Source organism: Raphanus sativus, chromosome 6, assembly GCF_000801105.2.
Source record: "Raphanus sativus cultivar WK10039 chromosome 6, ASM80110v3, whole genome shotgun sequence".
NCBI lineage: Eukaryota > Viridiplantae > Streptophyta > Magnoliopsida > Brassicales > Brassicaceae > Raphanus > Raphanus sativus.
The window spans coordinates 51,737,466-51,763,690 of NC_079516.1; the positions used below are offsets into that span (position 1 = coordinate 51,737,466).

Sequence of the window (26,225 nt, forward strand, 5' to 3'; positions counted from 1 at the left end):
TCCTAGGTCCCCACTCCATTAAAAATCAAATAGTACATTCAAAACTAGAGGCAGATATTTCGTGATTTGAGAAAATGAATTTAACATAAAATAATATATATTTCATTTGTAAGAGCAGCAGCAACGGAGTATCACGTTTGGTTCGATAACCCAGGTAACTTTTACCTTATTTTATTATTATTTTTTTCAATTTAAAAAAAAAAAAAAAAAGAGAAAGGGCCAATCACAGAGCTCTTAAGCTCGCGCACAGTAACGTTCCGACCAAGAATTGATCCTTAGAAAAAGATTCCAAGAGGTTTTGTTGGGCACCAAAACCAAAAAAGTGGAACCCACGTCATTTTATAATGTTTTTTTTTGAGCTAAGGATTCACATCATTCTACCGTTGCGGATGGTCTAAGGATGTGATATTTGGGATTGTTTTTTAAGATATGTAATAAAAGAATCTATAATAAACAGGCCTTACTTTCCAATTTGTTTCTAGCCTTCATATTTCTTCGTATTTTCAGGACCGGTAATGTCTACACATACAACTTTAGTAAAGTTAAACTAATCTCAAAATCGATATTTTTCCTTATGAACTCTAAAATTTAAAACTCTAAAGTTTTATAAACCGATTATAAACCATTTTGTGATGGTTTTTTTGTACCTTAAACATTAGGATGATTTGGGTTTCGATCTTTAAATAAATAATTTGATTAATTTTCATAATATGTAATTAAGATGAAATTGAAAATTAGTGTGCAATTATATTTTATAGGAGTAATATTTTTAGTAAATTAAAAAGAGATGTAAATAAATATGTTTCTAAGGAGGGGACGAAGATAGGGGTTTGGTTTCTTGGGATTGAGAGTTTACAAAAGAATCGGGGGCTTTTGGCATTTCACCATCTACCAAACTGACACTTACCCAATTATAGGAGTATCTATGTATTTATGTATATCAATTTAGATTAAATAATGTTACAAAAATAACACACTGATGAGGATTTCAATTTCAGTTTTTTCCCCTTCTCAGACAGCTTTCACATTCATCTTGGAATAATCAATTCCATGCCCTTTGTGTTAATTTTTCTTCTTCACTAGCTATTTCCAAAAGTCTCAAAACACTTTTTTAGAAGACATAAAAAGAAAGTAAATATTCACATGTAGGAGAGTTGGAATGTTTACTACTACTACTACCATTTTTGTTGTTGTTACAAAGTAAAACCGTTTTGCCGTTTTGGTTAAGAGTTGAGACAGGACAAAATACGTTTTCTTTACAAAGAGAGCTGTTTTAGCCATAACATAATACTACAATTATTTTCTACTATAAGGCTGGAGAAATGGGCCAAACAGCTGGGTCCATCATGGTGGGTGCTCTCTGGGACAACGTTTACAGTGATTGTGGTCCCACCGCAAGCGTTATTTGTCTCCTTTCTTAGCCTCATTTGGTTGCAGTCGGAGTGGGATGTACAGTTTTGAAGTATTTACATGTGTTTTTTTCTTACTTACTTCCACTTTTTTTTTTGCTGTAAAAGATAATTTAGTGTTTTTTTTATCAACAATAATAATAGTTTAGTGTTAGGAACCTAAAAATGATAACCAAAATATCCTCAAATTAATTTATATTAATATCTTTAAAAGAAAATTCTCAAATTTATTTAATTTAAACAACTCAGATTCTATACAACAAAATATATACATACACACCAATTGTTTGGCTACAGATACAATCAAGTGACAAAGCAGCTTTCTTTGACTTTGGAAGAACAAAGTTCTCTGTGAAATGGGCTCCCACTACCACATGCATCGGTTGCTGCCATGAAACATCCATCATCATTAGCACCCACAGTCCACGCTGATACATCCTCTGTAGCCGTCGGTTCTTTTTAGACGTGAGAAAAATCAGAACCTTCCCTGTCCAACTCTATATGTCAGAATATAACATCCATTTATTTATCTGTCGGGAAATATTTAGAAAAAAGAAGAAATTTCATATTTATAGTTTTGTGTCTAAAAGACAATTTTTCTTTTATGACAGAAGTAGAAAAACATACGATGTTCCTGTGTGATCTAAGACTTCTAGTACATCTTTGACATGCCGTACCGAACAGCTCCAACTTTCCGGTGAGCAGAACCACCGGGAGCGGCTGCCGCAGCCGCCGCAGCAACTCCTATTCCTGCTGTCGCCTGTAACAGATTCGTATCGATTATGATCCGGTGATCAACACTCATGTTTTCCGCCTTGTGCATCATTCCAGTGGTTCGAGCCATGACAAACGGGTTGCTATCTATGTTGATGGCTACATCTGGTGCGACGTATCTATTGTACTGATGTATTTGTCTTGCCTGCTTCTCAGACTCCATGGTTGTTGTTGTTGTTCTCCTCTCTTGTTGCCTTCCCATGGAGACTGTTGATGCAGACTGCTGTTGAAAGGGAAGAGTAGTACTGGTAGTGCTGCGGATGAATGATCTCGGGTCATATGCATCTCTACTGCTTCTACCGTTGTCAAAAGGCGCCACTGGACCCATGAATGTGCTTGGTTTTGCAGCTGCTTGAATAGAGAGAGAGATGGTTGCTGTTTATAGAGTTTGGTTTTGAAAAACTATTGCTGATGGATTAAAAGTTTACCTGAGAGGTTTCTTTGCTGTGCTTGTACTGCTGCAGCATGATGATGATGATTAAGAGGAATGTTTTGAGTAGTTTCAGGGCTCAATGTGTTTGTGTTGTTCATAAATTTCGGTTGTCCTCCTCGTGCAACTGTGGTTGAGTGTATAACTGTTGATCTGAAAGCATAGAACAGAGAATCAGAACTCAAATAAGACATTATTACATAAAGAAAGAGAAAAATATACCTGGGAAGAGAGGCATGTTTCCTTTCTAGAGGTGCAACAGGGCCAGTTTTGCCACTGTTTTCTTCAAGATGTGCAAACTGTCTCCTAAACTGATCAACAGCACTGTACAGTTAAAAAAAAACAAATGTCAGGGATTTGGTGTAAACACAATGGTTAATCAGAGAGATACAACCATATAGATATATTAAGGGACCTTGGATAGAGAAAATTGGTTTTATCAGCTCCGTTCATGTGATCTTTTAGCAGCTGAGGATGGTACTCAAGTATCTCTCTAGATATTAGCTCTCTGATATCCTCTTTAGTGACTTTTCTTCTCTCGAACTCAAACTCCATCTTCGTAATGGGCTGACATGAAGGCTCCCTCTCCACTTTCGCTAATCCTTTGAAATATGGATCAGCAAGCGCCTCTTCAGCAGTTGGTCGGTCTTTTGGATCGAAAGCAAGAAGCCTCTCCAACAGCTTCAAAGACAGAGGATCTGCGTTTGGGAACTTCTGAGTAAACGGAATAGGTGGCTTTTTCCTCATGCTTGTCAAGTACCTCCTCGCCTTCTCATTCCTCACCTGTATCAATGGTCCTCTTTGCTTTCAAGATTTTGCAGAAAACTCAATACACTATGTTTCTAAGAAGGAAGATCAGTAGTACTCTGGAGATGGTGTCAAGGGAAGGTGTCCCAAGCAGGTCAGTCATAAGATCAAGCTGGTGAACCACATTCTTCCCAGGGAAAAGTGGTTTTCCCATCAACACTTCCGCAAAAATGCAGCCTATACTCCAGATATCAATTGCAGGTGTATACTACAAAAAAAGCCAAATCCACCAAAAGTTAGCTCACAGTAATACAACAAGATGTTTATTATATAGAGAACAAGTGAAGCAAGCACCTTGGAGTAGAAAGATCCACAAAGCTCAGGAGCTCTATACCATCTTGTAGCAACATAATCCTGTAAAATGTATTTGATGAGTATGTAATACAAACTTAGTTTAAGAGAAGAGAAAGCCATCTTGTAGCAAAACGTACTGTCCAGAAGATTGTTGTGGGGGTATCATTGAACGCAACTCTCGCCAATCCAAAATCACAAATCTTAAGTTTACAGTTTGCATTCGCCAAAATGTTCTTTGGCTTCAGATCTCTGTGGTAGACATTAGCTGCCAACAAAAAATCATAATTGCATCATAAGATTATTATTATCACACATAGACCAAACTCAATGGGGACTACTATACCTGTGTGAATGTACTTGAGAGCACGCAACAACTGATACAGGAAAAACTGGTAATGCTCTTTAGTCAAATCATCGTTGGCTTTAATAACTTGATGAAGATCAGACTCCATGAGCTCAAACACAACGTAGATATCTTTGAACTCTCTTCTCGAAGGAGGGAGCATGATGTGCTTGATCTCGACTATGTCCGGATGTCTCAGGAGCCTGAGGAGCTTTATCTCGCGCAGAATCCTCGCGGCGTCTGATATGTGCTCGAAGATGTCGTGTATTTTCTTAATGGCTACTTTCTCGCCGGTGAGGGTGTCTATGGCAGAGCAAACGACTCCGTAGCTTCCTTTGCCGATCACTTCTTGGATTTTGAATCTGGTGGCGTCCCCGTAGTCAGAAAAGAACTCCGTCTCCAGATTGTTCTGTTACACAGATAGCAATTCGAAGTCAGAAACTAGGACACATAACGTAAGACATCAATTGGTAGATTACTTCCAAAGCCTTCTGAACTACAATGCCATAAGAGCAAACAGAGACAACCACGATGAACCAACTTACACCGGTTAAAAGACTCAAGACACGTGACAGAATGAAGGATAGAATCTGATGCTAATTAAAGGAACAAGGCCAAAATGCAAAAAAAAAAAAAAAAAAAATCGTGAATAGAGAAATCAAAATCGCTTTAACAACACAATTAGGACAAGATGCGTTGTTGTTTCGACACTTGTAACGGTTGAGCACACAAAACAGATATCAGAATTGCCCAAAACGGCAACTTTAAGACAGGAAACAAACAAAGATTAAACCAGAAGGAAATAAAAGTCTTGACCTTTTTACGCAGAGGATCTTGCTGCATCATCATGAGAGATCGTTCCAGATTTCAATCAAAATTTCGAGATTGATGGAGGATCAGATCAGCCGCATTGGCCCCACCGAGAACTGCTCCAGAATCGCGAGGCTTCTGCTCCGGGAACCTTCACCGACAGAGACAGAATCGCGGGCCAATTTCTCATTCACCTCTCGATTCCTCCGGCTTTGCTTCGAACGCACGGTTTCGTCGGCAGGGAGGGGAGAGAGAATCGAGAGGGGAGATCTGATCACCGACACACAAGGGATAGAGAGAATGAGAAGAGAGAGATAAGAGGATGGATGGAATCTATAGAGGTTTTATATATAGAGATAGAGAGAGAGTTATTACTATTACGAGTTTTAATGGTTTGGTGAGCTGCTGCTTTTCTCCCACCAAAAACTAAAGAAAACTATTTATCTCTCTATATGGCCTATGGGTTATCACATTATTATTTTTTTTTTTTTGATAAAGGGTTGGGTTATCACATTATTGACCAAATCATTATTAGTTTGGGGATCTTTATTTCCATTCATTTATCTGATAAATATACTGTTGATAATATTCTTTATGTTCGAGTTTACAATTTCTAGTTGCTATTCATTTTTTAAGAAAAAAAAAATTTTAAACATTAATTTTTGTAAATCATTTGCTTTGTTAATTTTACTACAAAAACGAATTATTTACTGGTTCATTGTTTTCTAAATTGTTTGTAAGCTTGTATATCATGTTAATTCGATTTTAACTTTTTTTTTTCTTTTTTGATCAAGTTACGAATTTGCAAGGTTTTAAAATTAAGCTTGTTATCCTTCCACATACTTTTATTTAACCTTTTTCATTTCAGATGATTATATTTAAATAACTATTTAAACAAATTTTTATATTATCAAAGTAGTTACGAAAGCTGTGGTTGGTAAAGACAAGTGTAATCCGCTATAAATAAAATTAACTGATAAAAAATAGATATCAACAAATTGTTTGGCAGACATAAGATTGTGAGCCATCTATTATTATACAAAACCAACTCGTTTCAATATCTAATTGTGAATTTTAATCATTTATTCGAACCGTGTCTTTTTATAATTGTTCACTTCATCGGCTATACTAATTGGTACACTTAATAAGCGGTTCATTTCCAAATGTCTTCCACCGACTTTTATTTTATGCCTCCAATCAAAATCATAGTAACCAATAGATATCATTGTGAACAAATGTTGTGTTATTTGTTTACATCAAACATTGAATATGGCATCACAGGGATTGCCATCTTAGGAAGTCATGATCAGGAATCTACTTTTCTAAAAAGATAACCAGGAATCTACTTTGAAATGTAAATTGATGATTTTTTTTTTGCCTCTTGCGCTTTTGGACATTTTGTGTATAATCATATCAATCCACCAGTCCAAGATGACCTAGATCATGCCCAAATATGCACAATGAAATAAATTGTATAGTATATTGATCTTTTTATACTATCTTTTAATTTAGTCACCAAAGCTAAATTATAGATTGGTTCAATTTGTCACGTGGATTAATAATTGCTAATCAAAAGCACTTATGGCCATTTGGTCATAGATTATTTTGAGTTAAAATAATTACACTTATCTGAGCTGGGTTGACTTTGGATCTACTACAGAGGATCCAGAAGTGCCTACTTCACCAGGCACATAGGCAGGCTAACTATTAGCTGGCTTTCACATTTTCGACAACAAGTCTCTTTGTATTGAGTACACACGTATCAGAAGTGACGTGGCGTCAAAAATCAACAGAAAAGTGAAGGGACACGTTTCAGATACCAAACTCCCTGCGTTTTGTGTGCGTGTAATAGAACGGCGTGGCCCATTGGTCTCTGATTTTAGAATGTATCTCTTTTTTTTTCTCTCTCTCCTTTAGGCCTGGACACGGATCGGATATTCGGGTTTTTGAAGGTATTTGTGATTTGCTTCGAATGTTACGGATATCTGATTTTTCGATTTGCTTTGCTTCGGAAAAATACGGATATTCGGAAAAACGGATATCCGGAAAATAAATAGATATTTGCGGATATTCGCGGATACTTACGGATCTCTCATTTGTTTTGATTAATACAAATAATCTTAAAAATTTGATACAAATTTGTTTTGTAAAATATATTTTTTGCATGATATAAAAGATAAAAATTAAAAAAAGCAATGAATCTTCATATTTTGTAAATTTTTAAACTTAGTTAAAATTATAATAACACAAAACTTAAAAAAAAATTATAATTATCGTAAATATTTTCTCTTCCTTTTATGTAATACTTTTATATAAGTAATAATATGAATAGAATCTATCAAATAATATATTAGAATAATAATTATATAATTTTATACATTTAAAACTTTAAATATAATCAAAATATACATGTATTTATATATTGACGGATCGGATCGGATATTCGCTTCCCAAAATTTTAATATTTGTGATTTGCTTCGATTTTGACGGATATTGAATTTTAGTATTTGCTTTGCTTCGAAAGCTTACGGATATTCGGAATTTTCGAATCGAATAGCAACGGATAACGAATCGAATCAAATTTAACGGATAAAATGCCCAGCCCTACTCTCCTTAATTACATAGTCATCCAACAAATTGAGCAAAGATGCATTTTTAAGATTTCGATGGCTCAATCACTATACCATATACAAACCCATGCACGTTAAGATTCTGATTCGATCGACATCAAAGCTCTTACAAACATGTATGATACGCAACGCATAGATGTTGGTTGTTACCGACAGATTATGGAAACAAATTGCGGGGGAAATAAAAGATTGTACAATAACCCGAATATTGTAGGCCTATAGTCTTTGGACTAAGCCCAACATATAATTATAAAAGCTATATAAACACATAAAGCCCATTATTATAGGATAAAACATGTTGATCGAGTAATCTCACTATATACGACCATGGAAAATTCAGACTGAAAGAGGTGAGACGAGATCAGAGAGCGGTGATGTCGATTGATGGACTCAGTTAGACGAATTTGACTATTAGAAGGGATTGATCCAAGAACGCACGTAGTTTGAATATCTGATCAAACATATAGCTCCTACAAGTGTTCTATCATTTCATACTTCTTCATTTTATGCAACATAAGAAAACATTGAGAAACACACACCAAACTATTCTGGCTTCATAACTTCTCACATATCACACTCAATTCAAAAATTAAACTATTAAATAGAAAAATGATAATATGACGTTTAACTAAATTTTACTGTAAATCATCATCGTTCAAGAGAAACTAAAACCTCTCTTTTAAATAATTTTATATATATAAAATATATTAACATCTGAAGATATTTTCAATATAGATTCAGGTTTTGTCATGTCAAAAAGGAAAAAAAGATTCAGGTTTTGTCTTTAAGACAAAAGAAAATGATCAAAGCTGGTTGATGTTCGTGTCAACGGGTGGGCACTTGGCGTGACGCCGAAAAACAAAAGAAAGCGATATTCAAAAAAATTTGTGGACTCTCTAATTAAAGTAATTACTAAATTGTCATTAACTCGACAAATACCCTGTTTGGTCTCTCTCTCTCTGCTTCATTCTGAGAGAATTAAAAACAAAACAAAATAAAAAAAAGTAAAAAAAAATTCGGTTTCTTTCTCGGTCGTTTGTGTAATTTCCCGGCAAGGGAAGGAGGAGGAAGAGGAAGAGTGTAAGCAATAAACTCTCCTTCTTCTACGAAACATAAACATACCTTCTCTCTCTCTCTCTTTGCTTCACCGATTCTCTTCCTGTTTACTTTGATCGCCTTCTTCTCCGAAGCTTTCTTCTTTTTGCTTGTTCATGGTTTCCCCCATCGCAGGTACTTACCGCCACAATCGGTTGGTTTGTGTTATTTTATTATTCATCCTTTCTCCTTATTGTTTTTGCTATATGTAGTTGATTGTGATTGTTATGTTTTTCTTTTACTTATTACTGATGATGATCTTAGACAGAACAACAAGTTGCTACTTATGTAGACCTTGATCCTGTGTTTAAAAAGTTTCAATTTTTTTTTGGGTTATTTACGAAGTTTTGAACTTTTTGAATTTTGAGTTTATTACACAGATGATTCTTGTCTCTAAATCATGTTTTGTCCCTACAAGCAGCACAACTAAAAAAACTTTTGTTGTTCATTGAGTTGACCAACTGAGAGAAGTTATATGGTCGTCTCCTTGGATTTTGATTATCTTTCCTGTTTTGGAATATTCCATCTGTCTGTTTTAAAGCTTTTGTTTATGTCTGAATGAGGAAAACACCAATAGCTTTCTATCTATTAAAAAATTCACGTGTGAAATGAGAGAGCTCATGATCCTCCTACCAAGTATATATGCAAACTCAGAACTCAATATACAGCTCTTTCTTTGTTTTGTTTGAAGTTGGTGGTGACGCCAAAAAGATGGAGTTGGAATCTAAAGAATCACTTTCTGCTACTGGTACTACCAAAACATACAATCTACCCCTTTTTTTTTGCTTTCTCTTAACAATTTTCTTTTTATATCTGATATTTTTTGGCTGTGCCAGATTTAGACATGCCATCTTTGGAGAGTAGATCATCTGAAACTTTTAATGGAGGCAGTGCAAGTGATCTGACCATGTTCTCAACCTCATTGCCCACACTTCTTCATGAAAAGCGTATGTCCTCTCGCTTTCTGTTAGTGATCAGTTTTTAAACTCTTTAACTTACTTAAGACAGTTTCTAAGTATATTTCTCTTTTTTTTTCTTTTTACAAACTTGCAGTGAACATGACTGATTCAGATAGCTGGCTCTCACTTGATGATAACTCACCCAATCTGAACAAACTTGCCACAGGCAACAACTCAGAGAAGGATTCTTTGGAAGAAGATGTTGAAGAAACCTTGCTTCCTGAGGATGAAAACGAGCTCCTTGCTGGCCTCATTGACGAGCTTAATTTCAACGGCCTGCCTGATGAGCTTGAAGACCTCGAGGAGTGTGATGTTTTCTGTACTGGAGGAGGTATGGAGCTGGATGTTGAATCCCAAGATAATCACGCTGTTGATGCACCAGGGAAACAGGTACCTGATCGTGCAAATGCATTCCCTCCTCGGCAACGCCCCAATACATCTGGCAGAGTTTCAGTAGAACATCCAAACGGTGAACATCCCTCAAGGACACTGTTTGTGAGGAACATCAACAGCAGTGTCGATGATTCAGAGTTAACCGCTCTCTTTGAGGTATGCATACTCTTTCTGTCTTGTATACTATCAAAGTCTTGCTCGCTCTTTTGCTGACGTGATTTTCTATTTTTGTCACCAGCCGTTTGGGGAGATCAGGAGTTTGTACACTGCATGCAAAAGCAGAGGTTTTGTAATGATATCCTACTATGACATCCGAGCTGCTCATGCTGCAATGCGTGCGCTACAGAACACACTCTTAAGAAAGAGGACACTGGACATTCACTTCTCCATTCCTAAAGTATGAGCTTAGACAAGTATTCTGAATTTAAAGTTTTTCTTTACCACTTTTGTAATCATCAGTTTACTGCCATTATTATAGGAAAATCCATCAGAGAAGGACATGAACCAAGGAACGCTTGTGATATTTAATGTGGACACAACAGTATCAAACGATGAGCTTCTTAAGCTGTTTGGTTCCCATGGTGAAATAAGAGAGGTGACTTTTTTTTTGTTTTTCTTGTGCCTTCAAATGTGCAAAACCATCCACTTATTGGTTCTTTGACTTGTGTAAAAAGCAGATTAGAGAAACCCCAAACAGGAGATTTCACAGGTTCATTGAGTACTACGATGTTAGAGATGCAGAGGCAGCTCTAAAAGCACTGGACAGAAGCGAGGTTGGTGGAAAATGTATAAAGCTCGAACTTAGCCGTCCTGGAGGTGCTCGTCGAGTAAGCTCGGTCCCTCAAGATTTGGACAGAAACGAAGTTGCAAATTTCTTCAATCAAGTAGCTAATTCTCCACCAGGTAAATTCTCATATTGATCATTTCTTATACATTATTTTATTTCTCATATCAATCTATTTAGCAGGTAACTGGCCAGTTGGCAGTCCTGTGAAGGGCTCTCCTTCTCATGCCTTTCCAAGGCCACACGGTCTAGGAATGGCCATGCCGTTTAACACAGATAATATGACTGGATTGGCTTCAATTCTCCCTGGACCGCCTTCTCGCTACCAAGGGCTATTAAACCATCCAAACCAAACTATTCTGAACAAGGGACTGATGCACAACGTTGCCTTTGGGCAGCCTCACTCGTTGCCAGACCATATAGGAGGTGGAGTTTCAAACTCCGTGAGGTTTATAGCTCCACGGTCTTCAGGGTTTGGGACTTCATCTGATAACCGGTATCGGTGGGGAAGTCCTCCTCAGCATATGAACTATCCTGGTTACACTGGTGGTGCGTCATCATCTAATGAACGTCCTTTTACTGGTTTTCCATTTGCTGAGAGGCAAGGTTCATTACTTGGGAAGTATCAGCATCATGTTGGCTCTGCTCCTTCAAGCAGTCATTTTAATACCCATATGAATCGCTACACAGAGACCTCCTCTCTGTTTCCACTTGGATTTGGTGATATGGGAATCAACAAAAGCTATACCAATGCGAACTTCACTGGCTTTGGCTTGTCCTCGTTACCTTCAGTTCCTTTAGGTGGTGGGAGTAGAGGATTACAATCAGTAAGACATGAACCTTTTGAGACTCAAGTCACAGATGGTGGGAGGTATCATATTGACTTGGATAGGATTGCTACTGGAGATGATACTCGGACTACATTAATCATTAAAAACATCCCAAACAAGTAAAGCCTTTTATTGATCTCAATCTAAAATCTTTGTTGCAATTGTTTTTTAACTCTCAAGATGCTTTTTCATTTGTTAAGGTATACTTACAAGATGCTGGTGGCTGAGATTGACGAGAAGCACAAGGGAGACTATGACTTTCTTTGCTTACCTATCGAATTTAAGGTAATAAAAGAGTGAACTCATCACTCACTCATGATGCTCTTGTAATCACTCGAGAAACGTACTGATGATCTTTACATTTCTTGTTGATGCAGAATAAATGCAACATGGGTTATGCTTTTGTGAACATGGTCTCTCCATTGCACATTGTTCCCTTCCAACAGGTTTGAAATAAAAAAAAAACTTTTCTGCTCAATACTGCTTTAGGAAACTGCTCTTGCCTAATGTGTTTCTCTGCCTGTTACTGCAGACTTTCAATGGTAAAGTGTGGGAGAAATTCAACAGTGGGAAAGTTGCTTCATTGGCATATGCAGAGATCCAAGGAAAGTCTGCGCTTGCTTCATACATGCAGAATCCAAGTCCTATGAAGGACGAAAAACATCTGTTTCCTCCACAAGTCTCCCACCATAATGATGATGGTCAAGACTCTAATGATGATCAGGTAAGTCTATTAAAATACAGAATCTTAGCTCCTTCCATATACAGTTGTGTCCGTCCACTGATTTCACCTCATATTTATGGATATCATATTACAGGAACAGCCTTTTTCAAGCATTTGGAACAGAAGCGCGCCTGATCCAGATTGGTCTTACACGAACTCAAGGGAAGAACAATAACTCCAAAAACATTGTAGAAGAGTCTTCTTAAACCTCAACTAAAACCAGAAAGTAGCTGGGTACGAACTCTAACCCACCTTCAAAGGTAAGCAAGTGTATGCTATGGAAGAAACATATGTACAGTCACAGTATCAAGGCTTGTTCTTCCTCGCAACAGAGTAAACCTGTTTTTAGTGATTTACTTCACACGGAAACATCCCTTTTAGTTAACATGACGTTATTATTATATTCTTTTATACTTTGGACACTTGTCTTTGTCAGTAATGTGTATATATAACATCCTCCTGTCCATGTGAACGACATGATCTGTCTACTTAGTTGTTTCATTTATAACATTACTTGTTATAAGTCTCTGTCTCAGTAAGTTACCATTACAAAACCGTTACACCTCTCTCGATCTCTCTCTATGGCGGATCAGGCTCTTCTTCAACCTTTCCTAGCCAAACCCGCCGCCAAAGACTCAGCATTGGAGTCAGATTCAGGTATCTTTATTCGGATCTTCTCTGTTATTCTCGTCGTAGCGATCTCCTTGTGGGCAAACCACGAGGCGTCCAAAGGGTTCTCCATAACCATCATCAACGAAGCTAAAGAAACTCCTTCCGGTGAAAGATTCTCCCTTTTCTTCGAGTCTGACGATACCGCGGTGCGTGTCTTGCTCGAGACGAGCTTCTCTGTGGAGAGATTGCTCTACGACGGTGTTCCTCATCGTCTCCGGAAGCCTGTGAACCACATTACCGTACGGTTCTATGGAAACAGAAGCGATGTCTCGGTAACTTCTGACGCAAGTAATGGAGAGTATGTGATCGGTTTAAGCTCATCTCTAACGGGAATAAGTGAGTTTCGTAACGGTGTGAGAGCAGCATTGCGACGATCTATGGTTAGGATTTGGCTATGGGGAGACAACGAGTCAGGGGCTTCGCCGGAGCTTGTGGCCGGGTTAGTGGAGTATTTGGCCGTGGAGGGTGGAGAACGTCGTCGTTTTGATGAGTTAGGTGTGTATCCAAAGGATAAGGAGTCTGCGTATGTGGTGGCTAGGTGGTTGGATTACTGTGAAAGACGTAGCGAGGGTTTCATCAGACGGTTGAACCATGGGATGAGACTTAGGTGGGATGATCAGACGGTGGATCTTGTTTCGAATGGTGCGTGTGGCTCACGTAAGGATGTTGTTGCGTGAGCCAAAAGACGAAGAATGACAGTGGATTTGATCATTGAGAGGAAGAACATGATTGGCTCTCCTGCCGTCTTATTGGAGAACACATGGCTCCACGTGTGTAATTAAATTGTTCAGTGTATATAATTCAACGATTTTGTGTGGAAATGACTTGTTTTCTCGGATAAAATAAAGGCTTTATAAGTTTGGTTTGTTAATTATCAGAGCCCAGTTTTTGGTGACTGAATACTTTTGATTTACAATTTTCTGAAATGGGCCAAGGCCCTGTTAGTTTTTATTTTTAACATTAAATATTATTTTATTGAAATTATAAAATAGTTGAACAAAAAGAAATTGAAATTATAAAATTATTATATTGATATTCTAATTGATAATTTATCATCTTATTATAAAGATTTATATTTTATGACTATGTTTTGACCATATTAAATTGTTTTAATAAGAAATTTTACTTGTGTAGATTATATTTGCATTATGCTGATTTTTATTTAAGATATAATTAATAATTAATTATATCTATTAAATCATATTTTAGATTGGAACCTTTTTTAGCGGAAAAATGTCAATAACTACATCACTGGTTTCTATCAACAATTTCGAGATTTAATAGAGCCTTAAGAAAAAATACTATTACAATCACACTAGTCGAATTTTAAATTGCAGAATAAGTTACTTTCACATTCAAACTAATCAAAATTTAATTTAACATTGCTGCATAATCAAAGTTTTACACCAATTTACAATAAATAATGTTAGAAATAGAATCTATTATCTAGTCAACTTTCTTTCTTTCGTTCAACCGTAACTTTTCCTTTTAAGTATAGTTCATGCCGTTTAACAAGTTCTATCGTAAGATGGATGGTTGAAAAAAAAAAAATCTACCGTATCTTATTGAAAATCTAATAAAAGTTTTTTTTGTTACTGAATAAAAGTTTTTATTTAAGAATATTAAATACAAGTGATAAAAATGAAGCAACAAACAAAAGTAATGAAAATAAAAAATAAGATATTACCTGGATAATTTTTTTTAAACATTTGCACCAAAAAAATAATGAAAATAAAGGTTTTAACGATTTTTTTTAATTAATTTGGTAAGTCAAGTGGCGTATTACCTGGATATATTGGACCAAAAAATAAGATATTTTACAAAAAGCCCTTAAACCCTTTTTTGGTGTATCAGATTCCGTAGCAAAAGACATTCAGACTCTTCTTGTTCGTCTCAATGTCTGATAACGCAGCCAACAACAACAACATCATCATCATGGAGAAGAACCAGATTTGTAAAGACGCCATCGTGTCTGAACTACAGAAGAAGAAAGTTCATCTCTTTTACTGCTTAGAGTGTGAAGAACTCGCTCGCAACATCGCCGCCGAATCTGACCACATCACTCTTCAATCCATCAACTGGAGGTAAAAAATCAACAAAGCTCATACCTTTCTGTTACTTTAGTTATATAAAAATCATAACTTTATTGTGTGGAAAGGCTTTATGTATTCAAAGCCCTCGTCTTTCTCTCTTAACTGTGAATAGTATCTTTGTAAAGATTATGTGAATTGGTTTGTTCATTGGTTTTATGTTTGGTCTCAGGAGCTTTGCTGATGGATTCCCAAATCTGTTTATCAACAACGCGCATGAAATCAGAGGCCAGCACGTTGCATTCCTCGCTTCGTTCAGCTCTCCTGCGGTTATCTTTGAGCAGATCTCTGTCATTTACTTGCTGCCACGCTTGTTTGTCGCCTCCTTCACCTTGGTGTTGCCTTTCTTCCCTACTGGCTCCTTTGAGAGGATGGAAGAGGAAGGTGATGTAGCTACTGCTTTCACCATGGCTAGGATTGTCTCTAACATCCCCATTTCGCGTGGTGGTCCCACTAGTGTAGTCATCTATGACATTCACGCTTTGCAGGTATGGTTACTAGTATTACTTTTCTTCTGACCTGTAACTGTTATTATAATCATCTCTTATCTGTTCTTGTGTGTTGTTTGCAGGAAAGGTTCTACTTTGCTGATCAGGTTCTTCCTTTGTTTGAGACTGGGATCCCTTTGTTGACGAAACGTCTTCAACAGCTTCCTGAAACTGAGAAAGTTAGTTTATTAGCTGAGATGATGATAATAAATGATACATATGCAATGAAAGTTAAGAAAAGTTTGGTTTTGATTTCCTTTTTTCTGTTTGCAGATCATAGTTGCGTTTCCTGATGATGGAGCCTGGAAGCGTTTCCACAAGCTGTTGGATCAGTACCCCACGGTTTGTATCAATCATCAACTTTTATCATCATCATAATGATTGATGATACTCAAATGTTGAATGCATAATGGCAGGTGGTGTGCACAAAGGTTCGTGAAGGGGATAAGAGAATAGTCAGGCTGAAGGAAGGTAACCCTGCTGGTTGCCACGTTGTCATCGTTGATGATCTTGTGCAGACTGGTGGTACACTCATCGAGTGCCAGGTATTTTCATGAACTAAAACTCTTCCTGCATTTTGCATCTTAACAACTATCACAATCTTCAAAACTCATTTAAACCTTTTCTCTACACAGAAAGTATTGGCAGCTCATGGAGCAGCGAAGGTGAGTGCTTATGTAACTCATGGTGTCTTCCCTAATAGCTCCTGGGAGCGTTTCACTCACAAGAACAACGGTAAACTAATACTGACTTTGTCAATTGTTTATCTCTCATCTTCTATCCTTAAAAACTAAGCCTATACTGTTCTGTTTTGTGTCAAATTAGGAGTAGAAGAAGCGTTTGCTTACTTCTGGATCACAGATTCTTGTCCACAGACGGTTAAATCCATAGGAAACAAAGCTCCTTTCGAGGTCTTGAGCCTCGCGGGATCCATCGCTGATGCTCTGCAGATTTGAAGCAAAATAGAAGATGAAAACCTGCTCTCTGCTCTGTCTTGGTGTTTTCTGTTTCCTTAGTGTTGTTGTACTATTAAGAGATGATCACTTTGCTAAGACTTTGTTAAAACCTCATATGCTGTTCTTGACTTGATCAAGCTTTACAAAATTAAGAAAAGGCACACGTGTGGAAAGGAAGTGCCTTGTTTCACACGTGTGTAAATCTCTTTTTTAAAAAGGATAATTTTTTTTTGTTTTTTCTTTCTCCACAAAGTTCCCACCTTTAAAAAATGATTCCAACCATCTTACGCTACTCCGGCGTAACGGTACCGGCGATCCCATCAACAGCCTCCTATCTCCGATTGATAGACACACAATGCACCACGATGAGAGAGCTCAAACAAATCCACTCCAACCTCATCAAAACCGGTTTAATCTCCGACACCTTCGCCGCGAGCCGCGTCCTCGCCTTCTGCTGCGCCGCCACGTCGTCGGACATCAACCACGCTTACTTACTCTTCACGAGGATCAACCACAAGAACCCGTTCGTGTGGAACACTATGATCCGCGGCTTCTCCAACAGCTCGTTTCCGGAGATGGCGATTTCGATTTTCGTCGATATGTTGTTGTGTTCTGATTCAGTGAGGCCGGAGAGATTGACTTACCCTTCGGTGTTCAAGGCGTACGCGAATCTAGGGAAAGCTCGCGATGGGAGAGAGCTGCACGGGAGGGTTATCAAAGAAGGGCTCAAAGACGACGCCTTTATACGGAACACGGTGTTGCATATGTACGTGACTTGTGGGTGTTTCGATGAAGCTTGGAGGGTTTTCGAGGGGATGGTGGAGTTCGATGTTGTTGCTTGGAACTCGATGATCATGGGTCTTGCTAAGTATGGGTCGGTTGACGAGGCGCGGAAGGTGTTCGATGAAATGCCGCAGAGGAGTGAGGTTTCGTGGAATTCGATGATTAGTGGGTTTGTTAGGAACGGTAGGTTTAAGGAGGGGTTGGAGGTGTTTGGAGAGATGCAGGAAAGAGGTTTGAAGCCGGATGGGTTTACGATGGTGAGTCTGTTGAATGCTTGTGGTTGCCTCGGAGCGAAAGAGCAAGGGAGATGGGTACATGAGTATATAGTGAAGAATGGGTTTTGGTTGAATGGTGTAGTTGTTACGGCGATTATAGATATGTACTGTAAGTGCGGGTGCGTTGAGGAAGGTTTAAGGGTGTTTGAGGATGCTCCTAAGAAGCAGTTATCGTGTTGGAACTCGATGATTCTTGGTTTAGGTAATAATGGGTACGTGGAAAGTGCTATGGATTTGTTCTTGGAGTTGGAGCGTTCTGGCTTGGAGCCAGATTCAGTTAGTTTTATTGGTGTTTTGACGGCTTGTGCTCATTCCGGGAGAGTACATGAAGCTGGCGAATTTTTCAGATTGATGAGAGAAAAGTATTGTATTGAACCGTCGGTTAAACACTACACTTGCATGGTTAACGTGCTGGGTGGAGCAGGGCTACTAGAGGAAGCAGAAGCAATGATAAAGAACATGCCGGTGGAAGAAGACGCTATTATATGGAGTTCTTTGCTTTCCGCTTGCAGGAAAACCGGTAACGTTGAGATGGCTGAGCGAGCAGCAAAACGTTTGAAGAAGCTGGATCCAGATGAAACTTGTGGTTATGTGCTCATGTCTAATGCGTATGCTTCTTATGGGTTGTTCGAAGAGGCGGTTGAACAGAGGGTTTTGATGAAGGAAAGACAAATGGAGAAGGAAATAGGTTGTAGTTCGATTGAAGTAGATTTCGAAGTTCATGAGTTTGTTTCTTCCGGGAAAAGACACCCTAAATCCTCAGGGATTTACAGCTTACTAGGTGTTTTGAACTGGGATGCCTCTGCTTTAAAATCCGAAGTTGGTTACTACTCAGTTTGCTGAACAACTGTCACTTAAAGACACTTAGGTAATGGTTATTACTTATTACTGATTTATCATAATGCAATCAGTCAACACTTTTGCACTTGCTCATGAAAGTAGCCAATTAGAAACATGAGAAACCACCAGTGTGTATGAACTCTTCACATGTTCTGTTATGTCTTCTTATTAGTGGAGAAGTTCACTTGGGAACAAGGATAAAAACAAATTAATATTTTTGTATTAGAAGATTAGATTCTGCTTAAGTTCATTAATGAGTTTTATAAGTTTCTGTTTTTTTACTGTTGCAGTGCAGGTACAAACTACAGAGGAAGATTAGTTTCAGTTCTTTCACCAAACTTATGGTTCCCTCTCTACCTACAGAAACATTGATCTTTGATTCCATGGTAAGTTATATAATAATACTATGGTAATTTGATATGATGAACCACACGGAGATTAGATGAGTTATATTAAGGCTTGGACATGGCACGCTGCGCAGGCCCCCAGGAGTAAATATCAGAACCCGAGTTTCCATTAGTGAGCAGGTTTTGAGGCAGTCCATGAATGTCATCTAAGGGGCGGGATCTTCCATTCGGGTAGTATTGCTGGTTCTGCATGGAAGCAGCTTCATCATCATCCAGAGGAAGACGATCAAACACAGCGTTCATGAAAGAAGCAGCCATGAGAACAACAGGACCAGATGCAATTAGCCCACCGACCACTCCTCCACCTACGACCTGTCCTTGAGGGCCGGCTAAGTAAATGGTCAAACCAGTGATCCCAAGCGGTGCTGGTGGAGGCAAGATTGATCCAAGCAGTGAGAGGATCTCGAAACGTCCGTGTAATGTCACAATACCTCCTGATGAAGCTGGCTGCCTTAATGTCACATTGGTGACGCAGCCATTAGCACTTAGTATGCAGAGACCTCTCTGTTTCCTTCTTGCGTAATCTGATAAAGTCTCACAGATGTCATTACCTGAGCTGATCTCAACGGCATGAGCTCTGAGGGAATTTGGACTGTCGTGAGTCACAATGATTGGTGGTTTGGGTTTGTTCTTGGAGCCAGCTGGTCTACCTCGTGGCCTCTTAACCATCTCTCCTTCGATCGATGAAACAGGCTGGACCGCTTTAGGCAATGCTTTCAGGTTGTTGTTGTTATTGCCTCTCTCTGCTGCTTCATGGTTCCTCAATGGGAGTAGTGACTTAGATCCTACAGAGGTCGGAGTCAAAGCTGCACCTCCAGCCATTGTTAGATTTCAACTGAGATTTTGTGAGGAGTTTATGGGTGTTAAGTAAGGAGATTATGGTGAATTATTATATGGTAGAGACACCAAAAGAATGATTGTGAAGAGTAGGAGATGGTTAAGTTGTCATCAAAATTGTGATTAATAATTAACAAATTATTTTCTAGTTTCTGGCAGCCTACTTCTCAACAGATGATTCATGACAATTATCTTCTTCACCATTTCTTCTTAATATTGGTTTAAACATCTAGTATCCCAGCTATTTACAACCAAACTTGATAGGTATGCAGAGTTTATAGATTTTTTTTTCTTCCTGCCGCTTTCAACAGCCACGTGATGGGAACGTGTCAAAGAGTCAATTTCAACTTTTTATAATGATTATCGAAGAAAGTGAGAATGACAGAAACAATACGACAAATAAGACGTAACATTTGACAGAATAATCTAATGTTACTGTAATGATTCCTATACGGACGGCTTAAAGTTAGCTAGCCATTAGAGTTGAACATAGTTTTGTCACTTTGCTCTGTCTCGGTTTGCGTCATCAGTCCATACAAATCTAATTGAATTGATAGTTTTATCTCTCTTGCGTCACAGCTCTCATCACAGTAACCCTTGAACACATGTCATTGACTGACTAAAAAGATCCGTACAAACAAGACATGAATACTTTTATCGAAACAACAAAATGCCTCCAAAGAATGCATCATCAGAGAGGTTTTGTCTTTAGCCATCTCTCCACAAGAAGAACTAAAACTATATGGATCATTAGATCACTATGCTAAGGTGAAACAGAGCATTTCAAGACTTAAGCTTCTTCAGAGCCGCTGTAATAGCTATTTGTTTATTCACAAGTCTTCACGGGCCTGGTAATGTGAGTCTCTGTGCCACTAGGAGGAAGAGGTTCGTCTTTAGTCTCAACGATCTCTATGCTTGCGGTTCTACTTCTTCTGTTCCTCCTTTCCTGCCAACACATGAAGATATTTGTTTGATTATTATAAAAGAGAAAACATATAAACTACTTGTTGTATCTTTGGATCATCATCATCATCATCATCACTTAGTATTAAAAGATTTATACCTGGCCAAAAGGGTGTTCCTCAGATTCAAGCATCCGCACAACCTGACTCATTCTAGGACGTTTCTCTGCTTCAGGATCAACACATCTAAGCGAAACCAAAAGTGCACGTTTCAGAGCACTCTTACTCGGCCTAGGTTCAAGCCTCGGATCAACAACTTCTTCAGCTCTTCTTGTTCCAACCATCATCTTTAGCCATTCAACAAGATTCACCTGCCAACAATACACAAACTCAAAATCAATTTCTTTTACAATAAACATTAAGCAAAACCTAAAGCCTCACCTCATTAGCAGGACGTCCATAATCAACCGGATCTCGTCCAGTTACAGCTTCAAGAAGCAAAACACCAAAGCTATATATATCGCTCTTTTCATTTAACAGGCCTGAGTTAGCATATTCTGGCGCTACATATCTGAAACAATAATCAAAAAAATACAGCAATGATTTCTTTTGCAAAGGACATTAATAATTAACCATTGTGGCCTTAATAGAGAGATGGTACAGAGTTTTTTGGACATTACCCAAAGGTTCCCATGACTCTGGTAGTGATGTGACTCTCACCAGAGTCCAAGAGCTTGGCTAACCCAAAGTCAGAGAGCTTTGCATTAAACTCATCATCTATTAATATATTGCTTGCTTTTATATCTCTGTGGACCACTTTTGGTTCTATTGCTTCATGTAAATAAGCAAGCCTGTAAAGTCATACAAAATTGCAGACCACTTTAATCATTCATTCAAGCAAATTCAATAAAAGCTTAATACAGATTCAAACCACTTACGCTTGTGCAGTACCGATAAGGATCTTCATCCTTGCCTCCCAAGTGAGGGTTCCATGTTGCCTCATAGCTCCATGTAACCATTGTTCTAAGTTACCACTATTAACATACTCATAAACAAGCATCCTGCGTCCATCATCATTATCAGAGTACAGTAAGATCATCATCATCATCCTGGAAGTAAAGTTCAAAATGATAAAAGACGAGAGAGAGACTCACCGATGTACTCCCTCTATGCAATATCCTAAAAGCCTAACGAGATTCTTGTGTCGTACATGACCAATAGCATCAACTTCTACTCGGAACTCCTTCTCAGCTTGCCCTCTACAGAGAACGAGAGATTATTAAAGGAAACGAAGAGCATAGGATTTTCACAAACATGTTTGCATTCCAACTGAAAAAACTTACAGATTGTTAAAAAGCTTCTTCACAGCAACATCAGTACCATTGGCGAGTTTACCCTTATAAACCACTCCATAACCACCCTCTCCGATCACATTCTCTGCAGAGAAACGGTTGGTGGCTAGCTCAAGATCCCTAAGAGTAAACCAGTGTCCCCAACCAAGATGGGATATCTCTGGTAAACCAACCAAAGGAGACGCTGTTACTACTCCTCCTCCTCCATACTGTCTCCCAACACTTCCAAAGCCTCCTTCATCTCCGGAATGAGAACTACAAGCTCTCTCATTGTGATTCACAGAGCTACATCGACTCAGAGTATCATTATCACTAGACTTGGTTCTCGCCAAGTGAGACATCATAGTTCTCCCAGAGATTCTGTCAGTGGACTTGTCATTCATTGTTACATATAAACTCTCAGGTTGAGGATTGTGACTCTGAAACCCAGCCCTGTCGACTCTGATATCTTTGGACACGTGTGGTATTTGGTTGAAAGACCTTCTAGATTTGCGCCGGAATGTGATCCACAGAGACAAGATGCAGAGAATCATAACTATGAACACTCCAACAACTATACAAACCCATACCCATAACTTCAAACCCTTCAAACCAAAAAATGATATCTTCTTGGACATCTCAGCCTCTAAAGAGCTCTCAGATGCCATCTCTACTTGCCAAAACCGTCTTTTTTGCTTCTCACTGTAACAACCACCTAGACAAGAACAGAGTATCTCAGATTTAAACACTTGCATAAATTATATAAAGACTCAGACTTTCACACTCCCATGTATAAACATGAATCATATCTATGTCATAACTCAAATCTGATGTCAAATGTGGGCGTAAATAACAAAGACACATTCACAGAAACTGTTGAAAAAAAAAGCAAACTTTCATGGTAATTTTGCGGCATAAGAACAAACATGTTATGGGCATTACGTCTCCCCACAAAAGATGGGAGCTTTCTAAACCAGAGAAAAAAGCATCACTTAAGTTTGAAGCAAGAGACAAATTTACAGAGAATCAAAAAGATAACATTAATCATTCAGGTAAGTAAAAAAAAAAGAAACGTTTCTTTTTTCCTTATGAAACAAAGAAGAGAGCATAAATGTACCTTAGAATGTGGGGTTGCCCTTTTAATTTATCTTCATCTTAGAACAGAGGAAACAATGGCAACAGCAAAAAGGCTCCATTTTTATTTCCCCTTTTGAACCAAAACAGAAAAAAGGGAAATAAACAGAGCAAAATCCAAAAGAAACAGAGTATCTCAAAGGAAGTGTATATATAAAATACAGAGTGATAGGTTTTAATGGAGAAAAAAAAGTTTGGTGAAAATGGTTGGTGGGTCTGTAGTAAAGCTGGAAAGAAAGCTTTGTTTGCAATGGAGGAAACAAGAGAGAGATAGAGAGAGTAGTGAGCAGTGAAGCTAAAGCAAAGACAGTGGATTTGTCAAATATGACATTTATAGATGGTTGAAACACGTAGCGATGCTAGCTAAGAACGCATGGCGTATACTGACTTCCCCATCGAGCCTCCTTGCTCGGCTTCTTTTAGGGAAATACTGTCATAGTACTAGCTTCCTCTCTGCTACCTGTCCGAAATCAGCTTCACATGGATGGCGAGGCGTAATTGCGGGATGTCAACTTCTCAAGCTACAATTGGGCAAAGCCATTGGTAATGGTAATACAACTAAGGTGTGGACCGACTCTTGGTTATCTACTACAGAACGTTTGACCCCTTTCGGACCTCCCACAGAAGCTACGAGAGACCTCTTTGTTGCGGATTTGATTCAGCGAGGAACTGGGGAATGGAACCGCCACCTAGTGGAATCTATTCTCCCGGAACTAGCGCCCTTAGTCTACCTAATCAAGCCAAGCAGGCTTGATGCAGAGGACTCTTTCTGTTGGCTAAAGACAAAGTCTGGCATCTACAGTGTCAAGTCCGGCTACTACGCCCGACGTGATGAAACTACACAAGACCTCCCGCTACAACCGCTCCTACAAGACTTCAACTGGAGAAAGTTTGTATGGCGAGAAGAGACTTCTCCTAAACTCAAACTCTTCTTATGGAAGCTCTGTCGCGGCGCCCTCCCCCTTGGAGTTAACTTGCAACACAGAGGAATTGAAACAAATGGAAACTGCCCCCATTGTTTAGAACCAGAAACAGAACTTCATCTCTTCTTCCTGTGCCCGTTTGCAAAACAGGTCTGGGAGGCAGCTCCATTTACGACGCCACCGGACTTCGCCACCATCACGACACTCCATGATGCGTTTCTGATCATGTCGACCCTTCTATGCGTACCTCCGACCGGAATCAGCAGCAGTCTCACGTCGTGGTTACTATGGAGCATATGGACATCCCGCAATACACTGGTGTTTGATTGCAGGTCCCAATCAGCGAAGGCAGTGATGGAGAAGACGGTACCGGCAGCCAGAGAATGGATCCTTGCCCAATCTGAGTTCAAGCCAACGAGACACCAATCTATCCTGCTACCTGAAGCAACGCTCCCTCCTCCTAATACTTTCGTATGCAACACGGATGGGGCATGGATGGCGTCACAACGAGCAGGTCTAGGATGGGTGATCGCGAACCAGGAGCAAAGCTACATATCGGAGGGTTCTCAGGCAGTCTTTCATGTTTCATCACCCCTCATGGCGGAAGCGCTGGCTATGAGGGAAGCTCTCCAAGAAGCTAAGCGCAACTCTATTCACAACGTCTGGTGTAAAACCGACTCTCAGGAGCTCGCAAGAGCTATCAACTCGAAGTCATATTCGGTGGAGCTTTTCGGAGTTCTCATGGATATCGAGTTTCTATCCACTGCATTTGCTTTCTTTTCTGTTTCTTTTGTTAGCCGAGAGAACAATTCAGCAGCTGACTCTCTGGCCAAGTTTGCTCTCCATAACTCTATTGCTACCTTGTTTTGATCCCGTTTAGATTTATAAATCAGTTCGTTGCCAAAAAAAAAAAAAGATGGTTGAAACATTAAAAAAGATATTTTACAATTCTAAAATTTATCATTAAAAATACAGAACAGAAAAATGAATTCCCAAACACAGTCCTTGGAATTTGAGGTCAATATTATTCTCACTCTTCAATATATATACCCTTTTTCTTCCTTTCACATGTGGATTCTATATATGTTCAATTTAATTTATTTACTTCATATAATGATATAAACACGTTTTTTAAGGAATTTATATTGTGATATTGGATGAGAATTTTATATTATTATTTTATTTCTGGGGAATGTTATAACTCATGAGTAAAGAAACCAATATACCTTTCTTGGAGATAATGAATCCATGAGAGGTGATAATAGATTAAAGAAAAAGCCTGTGATGGAGGCTTTATTTGAAGCATAACTTTTGGATAAAGGCTTATATTTTTTTTTTTTTTTTTGCCAAAATAAAATAAATCTTATCGCCTTTTTACATGATTACATAATTATTTTAAAATTTAAAAGGATGTTTGTGATATGGTGTCTTACCGTGAGTCTCAAAGTAATATTTTAAAAGTTGCACTTGCATTATGGTCTCATTGGTCGATGGTGGGTGGGGGTTTACAGGCAATGGCCAGGTTTTTTGCAGAGGAAAGAATGGCCAATATCCTGATTCCTGAGTATTGTTGTTGCCGCCATGTGATCACGTTCTCTTCACGTGTCTTACACCTCCTTTGCGTTAGATTCTTCCTCAGTATTATTCTCCCAAGTTTTGTGATTCATCATCATAAATCTATATGAACATTATGAGACTTAAGGGATTGTGATGGAAAGTGAAAAAAACAATGATTACTTGATCAATTAAAAATACATTCTATAGTTTTCCCATGTGTGCAACTTATGCTATTATTGATTCTCATTTGTTAACCTTTTTTCCCCAACTATGATGGTATATACAATGAATTCATATGGGTTGTTGTTGTAACTTGACATGTGTCACTTGTATTTGATCAAAATAGTTCAAATCTAATATAAAAAGAAGAAGACAAATCTCTTCGGCCGTTCTAAATAGTTGATCAATGGAATCATTGGTCTTAGTTGTAGTTGATATATAAACTGAATCATTTTGTCTTCATTTCTGTCTTAATTGTTTGAACTTGACATAGGAAAAATTTGTTGAACGAGAATGTTATGCACTGATCTTGACCTTTATTGTGACAAAACTGTAAGTTGAATACTTCATCAGAGTTTAGTCCATATTATCGTTATAGAATTTCTACCAGCGACATCGCTAACAAATATGACTCCATGGCCCAATGGATAAGGCGCTGGTCTACGAAACCAGAGATTCTGGGTTCGATCCCCAGTGGAGTCGACTTTCTCTTTTTTCTTCTTAATATTCATAGCTAAACCAAATTGTT

General features: G+C 38.4%; 7 protein-coding genes, 1 non-coding gene and 1 pseudogene across 14 annotated transcripts; 6 read left to right on the plus strand and 3 right to left on the minus strand.

Moving 5' to 3' along the window:
- Positions 1-1,587: 1,587 nt before the first annotated feature.
- On the minus strand, positions 1,588-5,256 carry LOC108812811 (mitogen-activated protein kinase 20). Of its 4 annotated transcripts, none has more exons than XM_056987831.1 (10): positions 4,874-5,256; positions 4,058-4,466; positions 3,852-3,979; positions 3,715-3,774; positions 3,479-3,628; positions 3,029-3,396; positions 2,836-2,937; positions 2,612-2,766; positions 2,037-2,531; positions 1,588-1,896 (listed from the first exon to the last, which is right to left on the minus strand). In XM_056987831.1, the coding sequence occupies exons 1-9, from the start codon at positions 4,904-4,906 to the stop codon at positions 2,062-2,064; spliced, it is 1,875 nt and encodes a 624-aa protein (XP_056843811.1). In that variant the 5' UTR covers positions 4,907-5,256; the 3' UTR covers positions 1,588-1,896; positions 2,037-2,061. The 4 variants fall into 4 exon arrangements, with proteins under 4 accessions (XP_056843811.1, XP_056843812.1, XP_056843814.1 ...); XM_056987832.1 differs by having other exon boundaries at positions 1,588-1,906; XM_056987834.1 differs by having other exon boundaries at positions 1,588-1,939.
- Positions 5,257-8,438: 3,182 nt separating this feature from the next.
- On the plus strand, positions 8,439-12,805 carry LOC108805743 (protein MEI2-like 2; annotated as a pseudogene).
- A 58-nt stretch (positions 12,806-12,863) lies between these two features.
- On the plus strand, positions 12,864-13,912 carry LOC108805744 (uncharacterized). The gene has a single exon (XM_018577682.2). It carries the CDS (start codon positions 12,864-12,866, stop codon positions 13,629-13,631), a length of 768 nt encoding a protein of 255 aa, XP_018433184.2. The 3' UTR covers positions 13,632-13,912.
- Positions 13,913-14,774: 862 nt separating this feature from the next.
- On the plus strand, positions 14,775-16,705 carry LOC108806411 (ribose-phosphate pyrophosphokinase 4). The gene is made up of 7 exons (XM_018578520.2): positions 14,775-15,038; positions 15,217-15,532; positions 15,616-15,711; positions 15,806-15,874; positions 15,949-16,077; positions 16,168-16,267; positions 16,358-16,705. The coding sequence occupies exons 1-7, from the start codon at positions 14,851-14,853 to the stop codon at positions 16,486-16,488; spliced, it is 1,029 nt and encodes a 342-aa protein (XP_018434022.2). The 5' UTR covers positions 14,775-14,850; the 3' UTR covers positions 16,489-16,705.
- Positions 16,706-16,743: 38 nt separating this feature from the next.
- LOC108812644 (pentatricopeptide repeat-containing protein At2g42920, chloroplastic) lies at positions 16,744-19,008 on the plus strand. 3 transcript variants are annotated; one of them, XR_008935107.1, is made up of 3 exons: positions 16,744-18,414; positions 18,677-18,772; positions 18,868-19,008. XR_008935107.1 is itself a non-coding variant. In XM_056987835.1 (2 exons), the coding sequence occupies exon 1, from the start codon at positions 16,758-16,760 to the stop codon at positions 18,387-18,389; it is 1,632 nt and encodes a 543-aa protein (XP_056843815.1). In that variant the 5' UTR covers positions 16,744-16,757; the 3' UTR covers positions 18,390-18,414; positions 18,677-18,806. The 3 variants fall into 3 exon arrangements, 1 of the variants encoding a protein (XP_056843815.1); XR_008935108.1 differs by having other exon boundaries at positions 18,682-18,772; XM_056987835.1 differs by lacking the exon at positions 18,868-19,008 and having other exon boundaries at positions 18,677-18,806.
- LOC108812648 (AT-hook motif nuclear-localized protein 16) lies at positions 18,583-19,625 on the minus strand. The gene has a single exon (XM_018584969.2). The coding sequence runs from the start codon at positions 19,613-19,615 to the stop codon at positions 18,839-18,841; it is 777 nt and encodes a 258-aa protein (XP_018440471.1). The 5' UTR covers positions 19,616-19,625; the 3' UTR covers positions 18,583-18,838.
- Positions 19,626-20,215: 590 nt separating this feature from the next.
- Positions 20,216-23,268, minus strand: LOC108812646 (probable receptor-like protein kinase At2g42960). 2 transcript variants are annotated; one of them, XM_018584966.2, is made up of 8 exons: positions 22,981-23,268; positions 21,876-22,578; positions 21,687-21,791; positions 21,471-21,593; positions 21,213-21,383; positions 20,974-21,103; positions 20,694-20,903; positions 20,216-20,576 (listed from the first exon to the last, which is right to left on the minus strand). In XM_018584966.2, the coding sequence occupies exons 2-8, from the start codon at positions 22,529-22,531 to the stop codon at positions 20,457-20,459; spliced, it is 1,515 nt and encodes a 504-aa protein (XP_018440468.1). In that variant the 5' UTR covers positions 22,532-22,578; positions 22,981-23,268; the 3' UTR covers positions 20,216-20,456. The 2 variants fall into 2 exon arrangements, with proteins under 2 accessions (XP_018440468.1, XP_018440467.1); XM_018584965.2 differs by lacking the exon at positions 22,981-23,268 and having other exon boundaries at positions 21,876-22,949.
- Positions 23,269-23,353: 85 nt separating this feature from the next.
- LOC130495876 (uncharacterized) lies at positions 23,354-24,790 on the plus strand. Its single transcript, XM_056987451.1, has one exon. It carries the CDS (start codon positions 23,354-23,356, stop codon positions 24,788-24,790), a length of 1,437 nt encoding a protein of 478 aa, XP_056843431.1.
- Positions 24,791-26,106: 1,316 nt separating this feature from the next.
- Positions 26,107-26,179, plus strand: TRNAR-ACG (transfer RNA arginine (anticodon ACG)). Its single transcript has one exon. It is a non-coding gene; the product is annotated as a tRNA-Arg (tRNA).
- The last annotated feature ends 46 nt before the right edge of the window (positions 26,180-26,225 follow it).

What these genes read in the sequence shown, in the direction of transcription:
- LOC108812811 (XM_056987831.1), bottom strand. Translation starts at nt 4,906, where the DNA reads ATGATGATGCAGCAAGATCCTCTGCGTAAAAAG. An exon ending in TCTCAAGTACATTCACACAG is followed by an intron (nt 3,980 to 4,057) that starts GTATAGTAGTCC and finishes TTTTGTTGGCAG; the next exon opens with CTAATGTCTACCACAGAGAT. An exon ending in CCCTTGACACCATCTCCAGA is followed by an intron (nt 3,397 to 3,478) that starts GTACTACTGATC and finishes CCATTGATACAG; the next exon opens with GTGAGGAATGAGAAGGCGAG.
- LOC108805744 (XM_018577682.2), top strand. Translation starts at nt 12,864, where the DNA reads ATGGCGGATCAGGCTCTTCTTCAACCTTTCCTAGCCAAACCCGCCGCC.
- LOC108806411 (XM_018578520.2), top strand. Translation starts at nt 14,851, where the DNA reads ATGTCTGATAACGCAGCCAACAACAACAACATCATCATCATGGAGAAG. An exon ending in TGTTGGATCAGTACCCCACG is followed by an intron (nt 15,875 to 15,948) that starts GTTTGTATCAAT and finishes GCATAATGGCAG; the next exon opens with GTGGTGTGCACAAAGGTTCG. An exon ending in TTTCACTCACAAGAACAACG is followed by an intron (nt 16,268 to 16,357) that starts GTAAACTAATAC and finishes GTGTCAAATTAG; the next exon opens with GAGTAGAAGAAGCGTTTGCT.
- LOC108812644 (XM_056987835.1), top strand. Translation starts at nt 16,758, where the DNA reads ATGATTCCAACCATCTTACGCTACTCCGGCGTAACGGTACCGGCGATC.
- LOC108812648 (XM_018584969.2), bottom strand. Translation starts at nt 19,615, where the DNA reads ATGGCTGGAGGTGCAGCTTTGACTCCGACCTCTGTAGGATCTAAGTCA.
- LOC108812646 (XM_018584965.2), bottom strand. Translation starts at nt 22,618, where the DNA reads ATGCAAGTGTTTAAATCTGAGATACTCTGTTCTTGTCTAGGTGGTTGT. An exon ending in TGCATAGAGGGAGTACATCG is followed by an intron (nt 21,594 to 21,686) that starts GTGAGTCTCTCT and finishes TGATGGACGCAG; the next exon opens with GATGCTTGTTTATGAGTATG. An exon ending in ATGGACGTCCTGCTAATGAG is followed by an intron (nt 20,904 to 20,973) that starts GTGAGGCTTTAG and finishes TATTGTTGGCAG; the next exon opens with GTGAATCTTGTTGAATGGCT.
- LOC130495876 (XM_056987451.1), top strand. Translation starts at nt 23,354, where the DNA reads ATGCTAGCTAAGAACGCATGGCGTATACTGACTTCCCCATCGAGCCTC.